The following is a 13,408-nucleotide window of genomic DNA, read 5'->3' as shown; positions in this document are numbered from 1 at the left end:
CAACTCAACATTGACAAACACCTGATGGGTAGTATACACCCAGTGGAAGGGCAACCTCCACAACCCAGTTCCAGTATGCGCAAACTGACTGGGACATCAGAACATCCAGACTCGATCGTATTGGAAAATCACGAAGAGTCACTAGGGGTGCAGGAAATTTCCATCAACTATGTTGATTCTGGAGAATTATTTGACCGTAAGACTACGACTGTCGACATATATTTTGCTGAAAAGATTGCAGATACCCTTCTCACTGATCATGATCCAAGGTCTATCGTTGAGTGCCAAAAGCTCTCCGACTGGCCTAAATGGAAGGATGCAATCCAAGCAGAAAGTGCCTCGCTTAACAAAAGAAAGGTATTCACTGAAGCAATACCTACACCTCCCAGTGTTTTCCCTATGGGATTCAAATGGGTTTTTCTCCGGAAACGGAATGAGAACAATGAGGTGGTGAGATATAAAGTAAGGCTTGTAGCACAAGGTTTCACGCAGAAACCCGGCATTGATTTCACTGAAACATATTCTCCAGTAATGAGTGCAACCACTTTCCGATATCTTATATCTTTGGCAGTGCAAAATCGTCTATCTATGCAGTTGATGGACGTCATGACCGCATATCTTTATGGGTCACTAGATTCGGACATATATATGAAGGTTCCTGATGGAATCTCTGTCCCGAATAAAAATGCAAAACGCAACATGTATTGTGTAAAGCTGAATAAGTCATTATATGGCTTAAGGCAGTCGGGACGGATGTGGTACAACCGACTCAGTGAGTTCCTTCTTCAAAAAGGTTACTCCAATAGTGCTGATTGCCCATGTGTTTTCATCAAGAAGTCCTCTACAGGATTTTGCATCATTTCTGTGTATGTTGATGATCTCAATATTATCGGCAGCACACCAGACATTGATGAAGCACGCAATCACCTAAAGATGGAATTTGAGATGAAGGATTTGGGTAAAACCAAATTTTGCTTAGGTATTCAACTTGAGCATCTTCCCTCAGGAATCATGGTACACCAATCTGCCTATATCCAGAAAATATTGGAGAAATTCAATATGGACAAATCCTATCCATCTAAAACTCCCATGGTGGTTCGATCTCTAGACGTAGAGAAAGATCTGTTCAGACCAAGGGATGATGGAGAAGAGGTGTTGGGACCTGAAGTTCCATACCTTAGTGCTGTTGGAGCGCTTATGTATCTTGCAAATTGCACAAGACCTGATATTGCATTTGCAGTGAATCTACTTGCAAGAAATAGCGCAGCTCCCACCAAACGTCATTGGTCTGGAGTGAAGAATATCTTTCGATATCTCCAAGGCACAAAGGATCTTGGTCTATTTTTTCAGTTCCAGAAAAATCAGGACTCTGATGTGATTGGATATGCAGATGCCGGCTATTTGTCTGATCCCCATAATGCCCGATCTCAGACCGGCTTCGTGTTCCTACATGGTGGCACTGTTATATCATGGAAGTATTCGAAACAGACTCTGGTGGCAACATCTACCAATCATTCTGAAATAATTTCATTATTTGAAGCAACATGCGAATGTGTGTGGCTTCGCAGAATGATAAACCACATACAATAGTCATGTGGAATGGGTTCGATAAAATCACCTACCATTATCTATGAAGATAATGCGGCCTGTGTTGCGCAGATGCAAACAGGATACATCAAGAGTAATATCACCAAGCATATTTCTCCTAAATGGTTTTTCCCCCATAATCTTCAGAAAAGCGGGGAAATAAGCATTCTGCAAGTCAAATCATGCGACAACCTTGCTGATTTATTTACCAAGTCTCTACCAAATTCTACATTCCAGAAATGTGTTCATGGAATTGGTATACGAAGACTTAGGAACTTGCAGGTGTCAGGGGGAGTCTCTTCTTGAGATATCCTCATTTTAATGACATCACATTATGCTATCTTTCTTTGTGAGTATATGTTTTCAGGATCTCATCAAAGATTTTATGAAGAACCTTTGAAGGAGAATCTTTTAAGATGATAGAGCTTCCCGGACAATCGCGAAGATGATCTACATGGTCAAGCGTAGATTAGGGGGGATGTTAAAAATAATTCTGTAATTAGGGGGAAAATCTCCCCTTGCCCAACTGTCGTTGCGGTTTGTCCCGCAACCGACGCCTCCCTTCGATCTCCTGGAACTGACGCCTCCTCAAGGGATCGTCGTGTCTCTTCGGGACATATAAAAGAGGGCTTGTAACCATCGATCAAGGAATTCGATCATTCTAATTCAAAACAGTTGGGGCTGATTGTATCGTTCTATGGTAATTTTTGGCAAGTGCCACAACTCATTTTTTTCATATGGTTTCAAGCTGAAAGATCTCCGTATAGTTCTATGTCCGTTCCTAACTACTGGTTTTCTTTCAAAAATGGAAACCAACATTCTGAACAAAAAAAATAAACAAAGAAGAGTAAACAGATTCTATGGGAGTCATTCACAAGGGAAACAGCACAATCGCATCTAACTCAAGTAAAAAAACAAATAATTCAAGAATCAAAAAACAAAACCTCAGTGAAAACAAAGAGGAAACAGCATAATGATGCGCATTGAAACCAGAAGAAACACGAATCAACCTGTGGTTGAGTTGGTTAGGTGGACAGTGGTATCCCCAATCCTGGTGCTCGCATTATTCCTGGATTTATTTCAGGATTTCCGGCGATGCGCTTTCAGTGGGAGGAGACGTTCCCGTCGACAACGAGGCGCCTACGGTGACTTCGTAAATCTCAAGATGATATGCCGGCTCAGTCTTTCGGAGGTGCTCATAGGGGTAGGGTGTGCGTGTGTGCGTTCATAGGGGTGAGTGTATGCGTGTGTATATGAGCGCTTGTGTCTGTACTGATGCTCAAGAAAAAGAAACCAAAAGAAACATTGTACATTGGTGCTCAGAATCTATGGATGTATTTTCGCAAAAAAAAAGATTATATGAATGTATAGATGTCGGTAACAAGGATTTCTCGTCAGTACGAGGAATGTTTTATAATCACCGCACCAAAAAAAGGCTCGATTCACTCATCAACAAAAAAGGAATTTGGGAGCAAGCGTAACCCAAGATCAATCTGGACGGATTAGTGCTCTAAGCACCACCTGAATACATCTCAGGAGCGTTGTAAACTACTCCCTCCGTTCCTATATACTCCCTCCGTAAAGATACATCCCTTTTATTCATTTCTGGGACAAGAATTCCCAGACGGAGGGAGTATAAGTCTTTTGAGCAAAATGAATGAGTCTGCATTCTAAAACATGTCTACATACATCCGTATGTTATAGTAGGATGCAAGAACAGCAGCAGAGCCAATGAAACAGTGATCCCCACATAACAATGTGAAAACATCAAATGAAAGACAACAAAGTATGAGGCTCAAGTGCCTGCTAGAAATTGATGTCAAATACATATTTCATCCACATAACTATAATAACACGTTAAGCTGCAAAACTGAACAGTTGCATTTCAGTATCCAAAGTATAGGTCACATTATGCACCAGCGATCACAAGCACAGCAGTACATGCCATACGCAAGCAGCAAAACCAGGATATAATATAGCAATATATAAAGTTCACAAGCAAGCAATAAAAAGTAAGATAACATGGATAGACTGAGGATTATACTTCAAGCAGCAGAGCAAGGAAACCAGATTGCAGATGCAGCTGAGGCAGGAGCAGGCAGCTCAACTCGGAGAAGTTTGGGGGGCACCACTGTTGGCAGGAGCAGGAGCGGCAGTTGCTGTGGTAGGGGCAGGTGCGGCGGCAGATTGATCCTGGGAAGCAGCAGGTGCTGTAGCTTCAGTAGAATACGCTGTAGGCTGCCCATAGCTACCAGTAGCATAAGGATCACCGTATGACTGCTGCTGGCCATAGCCTGGCTGGCTAGCAGTGGGTGCACCAGGGTAAGGCGGCGGTGCACCATAGCCTTGCTGACTGTATCCATACTGCCCATAACCAGCCTGAGCAGGCGGTGGCTGTCCATAAGTAGGAGCAGATGAAGGCGGCTTCTGAGCCTGCGGAGGCTGCCCATAAGCACCCTGACCGTATGCGCCCTGTGGTGGTGGCTGCGTACCATAACCAGGCTGTGTATGTGGAGCAACGTATCCAGATGGAGGGGCAGAACCTTGCACTGGGTAGCTTGATGCAGCAGCACTAGTAGGTGGTTGGCTAGGATAACCCGGTTGGCCTCCAGAGGATGGAGTGGAAGCTTGCTGCCCTGGAGATGCTTGACCAGCACCACCTGGACCACCATAGCTAGGTGCAGTACCATCCTGAGTTGAGTTAGCAGCTGATCCATAGCCAGATGCCCCATAGCTCTGCTGATCATATCCAGGCTGCTGCGAGTAAGACTGCTGCTGCCCCTGGGTCTGGTAACCAGAGTAGTCATAAGCTTGCTGCCCACCACTCTGCTGAGAGTAGGTAGAATCACCATACCCTTGTGAAGCATAACTAGCAGGAGGCTGGCTGTAATTGTAGTTGCTAGCATCAGCAGGTGCAGCAGTTCCAGTGGCAGATTGTTGCTGTTGGGGTTGCTGCTGTTGGTTATAGTAGTCATAACCAGCGGCAGAGGGGGCCTGCTGTGATTGCTGGTTTGAAGACTGATCCCACCCTGTCTGATAACCTCCAGATGCTGGAGGGTAGCTGCCATAAGGTTGCTGGCCATACTGTGGTGGCGCACCAGGATAAGGTCCAGGCTGCATGTAACCATAACCAGGCTGTTGTGTTGTTGGTGCACCAGGCGCACCCCAGTTTGCCTGAGGACGAGGAGGGCGGTAGCCCTGCTGAGAATAGCCACCTGACATTGGATTTCTGGCACGATTCTGCAAAAATATAGTTTGCACATCTGTATATGTATAGAACAAAAACATGCAATGTACCATGCAGAACGAGTGCAAACCAGACAAAACATATCCAAAAACAAAGCAACATAATATACAGAAATTCCAGAACCACCAAGAAAAATAGAGGGGTCAACTCACCGAGCAAGATTCTCAAGCAACATTGCTGATGCCCATCTAGCGTCTCCCATGTGCAAAACTATGGGAGATAATGAAGATTGGGCAGCTAGACAAACATATATATACATATTGAATAGCAATAAAAGATTGCCTTGCAGTTTATAGATGTTGTAAAATCAGATTATGTGGAACATCTACTTGTATTGCTTAATGACACAACATACACAGCAGCAGTTCTTTTGACAAGTCTCCTCCAACAAAAAATTATATTATAGGTGAACAAATGAATGTCAAAGAAAGGATTCAAGCAAAGTTTTTAAGGAAGCTTGGTCATGTTAACCTGAAAAGTCAACACAGAGAAAATATATACAAGCAAACAGAACACGATAGATTCATGCGAGGTATCCTGCATAATCTTTCCAAACTACACAGAACACATATGAACTTTCTTGCCTAGTCAATAAACTGTAAGGTTCTTAATTGTTACATGTTGCTCCCAGATGGTGGTGTTAGCAACAGGAAAAAAGGACTAAACATTAAGCATCAAAAGTATTAAGGGAATAATGCAAGAATGATATCTAGACCCTGAGTGAGCAAAAATATCAATAGCCAAAATAACAGCTACAACAGTGCACGGCCCATCATGTAAGTGTGCACAATGATCACCTGTATAGAGTATTGCACAAGCTATCCCCAAAAGATGTAAAGAAATACCAAATGAAACTTTGACAGGACAAGCACCAGGTACATGAATATTAACTATTTACTTCCATTTTGATAGAGGGACCAGACATGTTTCTGGATGTCTGTATTCTATTGTTCAAAAAGTCGATTGAATTTGTATTTCAATTCTAATGGTATACTCCAATGGTACACATGAACCCTTTATACCGAAACAGAGGGAGTAGTTCATAATTTTATCTTTCATCCATGAGCATCAAGTATATTAACATTAGGTAGTAACAAACCTGGCTCCAGGATTGATTGCAGCCCTCAGAACTAGTTACCAACACTAATTTGGCCTTATGTCAGTTAATGATCAGACAGTATATCCTGGGATATATGGATAGCACCACAAGCACCGGTATGATATGTAGTAAAGATGCTGTGATAGGATATCAACTTCCTAATGGACGTATGGATTTGCCAGTATTTAACTGTGAGTGTTTAAATATTTCTTATATTTTCAGCAGACTCCACAGAGCAGAGAAGCTAATAACAAAGAGACTGGGCAAATTACAAATACAATTTCAGATTCGGTGTGCGTCTCTGAACATCTCAGAAGCAAGCACACAATTGTACTCCCTCCGTTCCAAAATAGATGACTCAACTTTGTACTAACTTTAGTACAAAGTTGGGTCATCTATTTTGGAACAGAGGGAGTATAAAGCATACAATCGTGTCAAAGCTAAATTGCTGCTGCTCCACGACCATCTTTTTTTACTAGACAACCCATTGAGAAAAAGTTTTGACATGTACATTTGATAAGAATATAGGGCATATCATAACTAAAGAGAAGAATTCAAAGCAAACAATGGAAAAGATAGGTCAAGTAGGGAAATATAAATCAGGACAAAAACACAGTATGAAGTACAAAAAAATGTAATCAAACCCACATGATTTAAACACTGGTAAATAACAAATAGCTGCACCAATTAGGAAGTGGCATGAAAAGAGAAAGAAAGCTGACCTCACTGGTGACCTCACTCACAAGCTGCTTTGCTATTTCAATTTGCTCTGCAGTACCATCAATATACAGTGTTCTTTCAGTTGAAGTATCACCAGGAGGCAAATGCAAAGGAATGACCTGCAAAAGGATTTGCGAGGACAAATGAAATATTACTATTATTATTACTAATGGAAATGATTACAAAATATACAATACTGATTAACAAGGAGATGCAGGTGTGAAAGGAGAATAATAGAACAGAAAGTTACTAAGACAAAAGGAGCATGAGTTCTACTTATAATTGAGCAAACTCAGAACTTGGATTCTAATTTACTTGCTAAATCATAAGAAAACTGGAAAAAAAAAGGGCAACAACAGAACACATCATGCAGTGCTAAGTAACTTTCAGCTAGCAAATTTATGTTCAGACTTCGCAATAAGAATTTTCACAAACCTGTATACGAGCTTGAGATTTGGCCTGCATGGATTTTATAGTCTCACCACCCTTACCAATAACCAGACCCACCTGAAATAAGAAAAAATCATCAAGACATGGAAAGGAATAGGCAAGGTTTTTTACCACCAAAGAAACTGGTTCGTGAAGCTGTGAAGCTTACAAGGCACCCTCATTGCTATATTGGGGCGTGGTATGATTTTCAATGTCTGACAAGCAATCCCAGTTCTAGAAAGCAGCCAGTTTACCTTATTGTTAGCAATTTGCATTTGGAATTGCTCAGCACCAGGTTGAGGTGCGTTGTACTTCCGATTAGAGATAGTGCCAGATGATCCAGCATCAGCCTGCAGAAGGTCACATGACACGTATGGTTGAATAAATGAATGCCCAACTAAATATGAAGTCCTGGCCATAAAAAAAGGTAGCACGGTACCTCTGCAAGAACATCAATTATCAACTGCTCAGCTCTGTTTATCTGGTCAGGAGTGCCCGAAAGATCGACCGATCTTGTCTGTGAGCCGGGTTGAACATCCATGTCCCTTGTTACTTGGATCTTTGCCCCTGACTGAGCTTGGAGATGCTTTATAGTTTCTCCAGCTTTTCCAATGATAACACCAACCTAAAAGTCAAAGAACATAAGCAAAAGAACTGCACATCATGCAACCTTCTATCAACTTCATGAATCCAAAAACCAAAAGAGTAAACTACCAAGTAGCATACCCTTCCATTTGGGATATCAATCTTTTTTGTTGTACTGCCACTCTGGTATCCACCACCATATGAAGAATACTGATGTGAGTTTCCTTGAGAAGATAAGGGTGGGATGGAAGAAGCATGGCCTGGAAACAAAAGAGCAACCCATTATACTACTGATAGCTGCGGATCTGTTAAGTGAGAAGAATAACCTTCACATGAACAACATAAAACAGGACAATAAACAGATGTCAGTACATAAGTAACAAACTAATAACGTTCAGAGCTGCCTGAAAATATTACAGGAAATCACATCATCTATGTGCCACATGAGATAATCATATATTTGGCTCTGTGCCGATAGACAATCATGAAAGCAGTATATTGATGTTTTTGCATTTAACATGCAAAAAAGAGAAAAAATGAACCACAGAAACTATTGTCATTTAGCGGCCATGACTCTTACGAACATAATGTCATTTGTTGCATCTAGCAGACAGGTGCTAGTTCCACAAGACCTTGATTAAAATATTACATGATATAGCAGAATCAAGCAATGGAAACTACTGATCTACACAAGATATATTTGTTAGAATTATTAACAAACACTACTAGCTATCCTTATAAACCCATAATAAATATCAGTTTTGCTAAAGCACATCTAGATGTGCCATAAGTATTGCACATCTAAGTCCTGTATCATTGATCTTACACGAAGATTCGTGTGGGTATTTTCTTTCCTCTTTTTCTTTTTCTTTTTATGCTTGATTAAGTTACTTAGATATGCCCTAGAGACACACAATTTGGAGATCTAAACTTCCTCATGAGGATAACGAAATCGCTACGAGTTCTGTTGTTGCCTAGATCGTAGCACGGCTAAGCTTTAGCCTAGGCGGGCTATTTACTTCAACTGCTTCCTGAACATGTCGCTAAATCGAACGGACCGCATAGCTGTACTCAGCAGCTAAGGAACAAACTAAATAAACAGCATAACAGCAGCCGCGACCACAAGCACACAAAAAACAGATCTCCCGATCCAATAAGTGTTTCACTAGATATAGCCAATATACTCACCACCACCGGCTGAGGACGAGAATCCGAGGCCGCCACCGCCGATACGGCCACCGCTCCCCAGGGAACCCCCTCCTCCCCCACCGGTGCCCACGTCGTCATCGCCATTGTCGACGCGGGGACGCTTCGCCTCAGCGGCGCTGAAGAGCCGAGCTGCGATCTCCTGCGCGCGCTGCTTCGCGAGCTGGATCTCGTCGGGAGGCGGCGGCACAGTGTTGTACGAAGATGGCACCGGGGCACCGGCAACCGGCGGCGAGGCGGGCGGCGGGCCGGAGGAGAATCCCGTCCGGCGCGGCGGCGGGGAGTCGTCGTACTTGCGCTTGGAGGAGTAGTGGTCGTCGGCCATGGCGGCGGGGGAACTAGGGTTAGGGTGGTGGCGGCGAGAAGCACGTTTTTGTGAGGAGCGGAGGGATAAGACGGCGCAAAACGGAGAACCCTAGAGCGCAGCGGGGATGCGTATTTATAGGCTACCTCGAGGATTTTACTAGTTCTCTGTCTGCTCAGTTTTTTCTCTAGTTCTTCCGGTGTTATGATGATATTTTTTAACGGTATCGATAACTCCCGAACGTGCCATATTTTCTCTTCTCAAGCTGAACGCCGTCTACGCATCGACCTTCATGGAGTGAATCTTGCGTACACAGGTGCCATGTAGGTCAGCTGCCGCCGTTGGGGATAACCCGAACCCATCTCCACTTTGTCTCCACTCTCTTCTCAACACACAGATGGAGGGAAAAGAAAACAGAGGAGGTGCGGCCGGCGCGATGGCTTGCCGACGGCGGCCGGGATGGGGACGTGCGGAGGCGGTGAGCGAAAAGCGGGCGGGAGAGGCTTGATGCAGCCAGGAAGCTCGGGCGTGGAGGCGCTAGGTTCTCTTCTCCGTCAGCGTCCAAATCAGCGACGGGATGACTCGCACCACCAAGCAGGAATGCCCGCCTGACGACCTCCAGTAGCCTTGAGCACGGGACACGGTGGTAGCCTCGAGCGAGGGGAGAAGCACCGGACACGGCAGCGGCCTCGAGCATGGGTCACGGCGGTGGCCTCGAACGCGGGGAGAAGCGCGGGACACGGTGGCGGCCTCGAGCGCGGGACATGGCGAGCCTTGAGCGCGGGTCATGGCGGTGCCCTCGAGCGCAGGCACGTCGACAGCTTAAGCCCGTTGATTTCTCCGCCGATTTTTTGTCCCCGTCGTGGTTCCCGTTGATGGGCGTCCCATATGCCCCTTCTTTGTTGCATTTCTTCCCGAGGGCGTCGGCAAGGTGCTTTCAAGAGGTGGGTCGCGAAGGAGAGGGGGTCGCGCTGTCGCGACGGACATCGTCATGGAGAGGTGGTGTACGACGCGACCACGCTACCATCGGATTGTGCCGGAGTCTCGTCCGGCCACCCCGTGGAGGAGCTGCTGGTGTTGCTTCGTCCATTCCCCCGCCTTCGACCACCGATGCCAGTCCCGCGGGTGAGTCCCTGTTCCCTCGGCTCGTGTTGTGATAATGGGAGGTGGGCATGATGCGGTCCACAAGAGCATAACTATGTACCTAGCAATTTGAATCACTGATACTTAGTGTTTTTGCCATGGCAGATTCAGTTTTCTATGTGAAAGCGCAACTATCCCTGGGTGGTTTTGGTAATTATTAACAACATATAGCTCATTGAACTAACACCATTTCAAGATAACCATTTCAAAAAGTTTAATGATTTGCATGACATAGACTAGGAATGTGGACCCCTCAAAATGCTAAGGACACACATTGGCTCAAGCTCAAGACTCTACATTTTCATTTTAGTTATCCAAGATCACATTGAGTCCATAGGAAAAGGCAATACTATTAAAAGGGGATGCGGTGTTGCTTAATGACTTACTTGCTCAAAATGCTTAGTAATATGCTCCAAAAACCCTCAACCACTTTCTCATATCCACATATGTCCTAAACCAAAAGTCAAACTCGGCCCCACCGAAATGTTCTATTCGGTGCCACCGAGTTCACTTGACATAGCCACTGACAGAAACCCTAGTCATTTTGGTCTCGCCGATAGGGATCTCAGTCTCACCGAGATGGAATTGCAAACTCTCTGTTTCCCTTCGTAACGTTTCGGTCCAACCGAGATGAGCGATCGGTCCCACCGAGTTCGCAATGCGAACTCTCTGTTTCCCTTTCGTAACGTTTCAGTCTCACCGAAATGAGTGATTCGGTCCCATCGAGTTTGCCTGACCAACTGTAAGTGCATCTAGTGCCACCCCTAGTTGGTTTTGGAGTATTGACGACAAACCTAGTTGAGGGACTAATGTGTTTGTGAGAATTGCAGGATAACACAGGTAGAAGTCCCTCATTGATTCGGTTTTCCTACCAGAGATGACCCCTAAAAATGTATGAAGACATTGAAGTCAAAGGTGGTATATGAAGATATTCACATTAAAGACTATGACAAGATAAGACACCACATGAAGCCTATGGAGCTCGAAGACTTAGATCTTTCGTAGTTCTCTTTCTTCTGTGTTGAGTCATAGGAACTACCGTACTGTTAAGTGGGGTCCAAGAGAACCGGTCAGAATGACTGAAGTGATGCTTAAACAAAACCTATGTCTTCGAGTGAAGACTTTGAGAGCGAATCTTGTCCAGAGTCGGGCAAGTCAGCTTTGCTTGCAGCCCAAGTAAATTGCCGTGTGAGTTTGAAATCTGACCGTTGGAACACGTGTCAGTTCCTTAGTGACCCAGGGTCATTTCGGACAAATCAGGTCGGGTTGCCAAGTGGCTATAAATAGCCCACCCCCTACAACCATAAACGGTTGGCTGCTCAGATTCAGAGTACGGCTTTTGTCGTTTGAGAGCAACCCACCTTGAAGCCTTTGAGAGAGAATTCCTTGCGAGGATAAAGCCCTAACCACCCAGAGCCAAAGAGAATTAGGCATCACTTAAGTCTTCTTGTCTGTGTGATCTGAAGACTTATTACACTTGAGGACTGTGCATCCTCCAGCCGGTTAGGCGTCGCGTTCTGAGCATCCAAGAGACATTGTGGATTGCCGGTGAACGAAGTCTGTGAAGGTTTGGGAGTCTATCTTGAAGACTTACCAGAGTGATTGGGCGAGGTCTGTGTGACCTTAGCTCAAGGGGAATACGGTGAGGACTGGGTGTCCTGAGCTGCGTGTTCAGGACTGGGTGTCCGGGACTATGTGTCCTAAGGTTTAAATACCTAGCCGTCCTAACTAGACGTACAGTTGTCACAGCAACTGGAACTGGTCCAACAAATCATTGTCTTCAGCGAGTCACTGGTTTCATCTTCCCTTCCCTTTACTTACTGTTACTCCTTGTGAAGTCATTGTATGTTCGCACTATCTTTTGTCTTCACTGAGTGACTGCATGTTCTATGTGGCTTCACAATATCTTCCTACCTGATCCTTACTACATTGTTGCTATTAGTCATTGTGCTTTCACTCTATTGAATACTTGACTATGGCTTGCCTAGTGTAGTCTACCTTCCGATGCAGGGTAATAGGTTTATTTCTATCGTTTGTCTTCATAACTTCCATGTTTTGAAGACTTTCATAAAAATCGCCTATTCACCCCCTCCTCTAGTCGATATAACGCACTTTCAATTGGTATCAGAGCGAGGTGCTCCCTTGTTCTGTGTGATTCGATTTAACCACCTGGAGTTTCAGCCATGTCGACTGCAGGGATAATTAAAGTCTCCGCTGCGTGTCCCGTCTTCGATGGAACTGAATATCCCTACTGGAAGAATAAGATGCGCATGCATCTTGAAGCCATTGACGTCGACCTATGGTATGTCGTCAAGAATGGCGTTCCCAAGGCTGGAGAAGGTGTCACTGCTGTTGATGTCAAGAAGTTCGTTCAACTGGACTCTACTGCCAAGAATATCATCTGTGGTCATCTGACCAAAGGACAGTATGGCCGTGTGAGTGCTTTGGAAACATCTAAGCTGGTCTGGGACTGACTCTCCAAGGTCAATGAAGGCGTCTCAACCCAGAGAGATCAAAGAGTCAGTGTCCTTCGCAACCTCTTCAACCGCTTCAAGCGAAATGACAATGAGAATGTTCAGCTCACATTTGACCGACTCAATGACATCACAAATGAGCTTCAAGCCCTCGGCGCTACTGAGATCACCAAATATGAAGTCGTCAAGACACTACTGAGATCACTTGATAGTTCGTTTGACACCCTAGCCCTGATGATTCAAGAACGTCCTGATTTCAAGACACTCGATCCGTCTGACATACTTGAGAGGCTCAATACACATGAGTTTCAGCTTTCTGAGAAAAGAGATATCTACGGTCCAAACTATGGGCGAACTCGTGCCTTGAAGGCAAAAGCTGTCTCCTCATCTGAAGAAGAATCTGACAGCAGTTTGGATGATCCTGAAGACATTGGAAGGGACTTTGCTATGCTTGTGAAGAAGTTCCAAAAATTCACCAAGAAGAAAGGTTTCAGAAAGTCTTCCCGATCAAGCTCAAGGAATGATGAAGTTTCTGCTCACGACTACAAGAAGAAAACATGTCACAAGTGCAAGAAACCTGGCCACTTTATCTCTGAGTGTCCACAGTGGGATAA

The 13,408-nt window shown here is 44.6% G+C and overlaps 1 protein-coding gene across 1 annotated transcript; it reads right to left on the bottom strand.

Moving 5' to 3' along the window:
• Positions 1-3,450: 3,450 nt before the first annotated feature.
• Positions 3,451-9,299, bottom strand: LOC125528062 (KH domain-containing protein). Its single transcript, XM_048692582.2, has 7 exons — positions 8,856-9,299; positions 7,809-7,927; positions 7,522-7,707; positions 7,337-7,432; positions 7,089-7,160; positions 6,656-6,772; positions 3,451-4,827 (listed from the first exon to the last, which is right to left on the bottom strand). Exons 1-7 carry the CDS (start codon positions 9,196-9,198, stop codon positions 3,691-3,693), a joined length of 2,070 nt encoding a protein of 689 aa, XP_048548539.2. The 5' UTR covers positions 9,199-9,299; the 3' UTR covers positions 3,451-3,690.
• Between the last annotated feature and the right edge of the window lie 4,109 nt (positions 9,300-13,408).

Source organism: Triticum urartu, chromosome 6A (assembly GCF_056163025.1).
Source record: "Triticum urartu cultivar PI428250 chromosome 6A, HENAU_Tu73, whole genome shotgun sequence".
In the NCBI taxonomy this organism is placed as follows: Eukaryota; Viridiplantae; Streptophyta; class Magnoliopsida; order Poales; family Poaceae; genus Triticum; species Triticum urartu.
This window is presented reverse-complemented; position numbering and strand designations above follow the sequence as displayed.

Coding starts and splice junctions, on each gene's coding strand:
- LOC125528062 (XM_048692582.2), bottom strand. CDS start 9,198: ATGGCCGACGACCACTACTCCTCCAAGCGCAAGTACGACGACTCCCCG. Junction 7,928..8,855: donor CTCGTCCTCAGCCGGTGGTG/GTGAGTATATTG, acceptor TTTTGTTTCCAG/GCCATGCTTCTTCCATCCCA. Junction 7,161..7,336: donor TGCAAATTGCTAACAATAAG/GTAAACTGGCTG, acceptor TTCTTATTTCAG/GTGGGTCTGGTTATTGGTAA.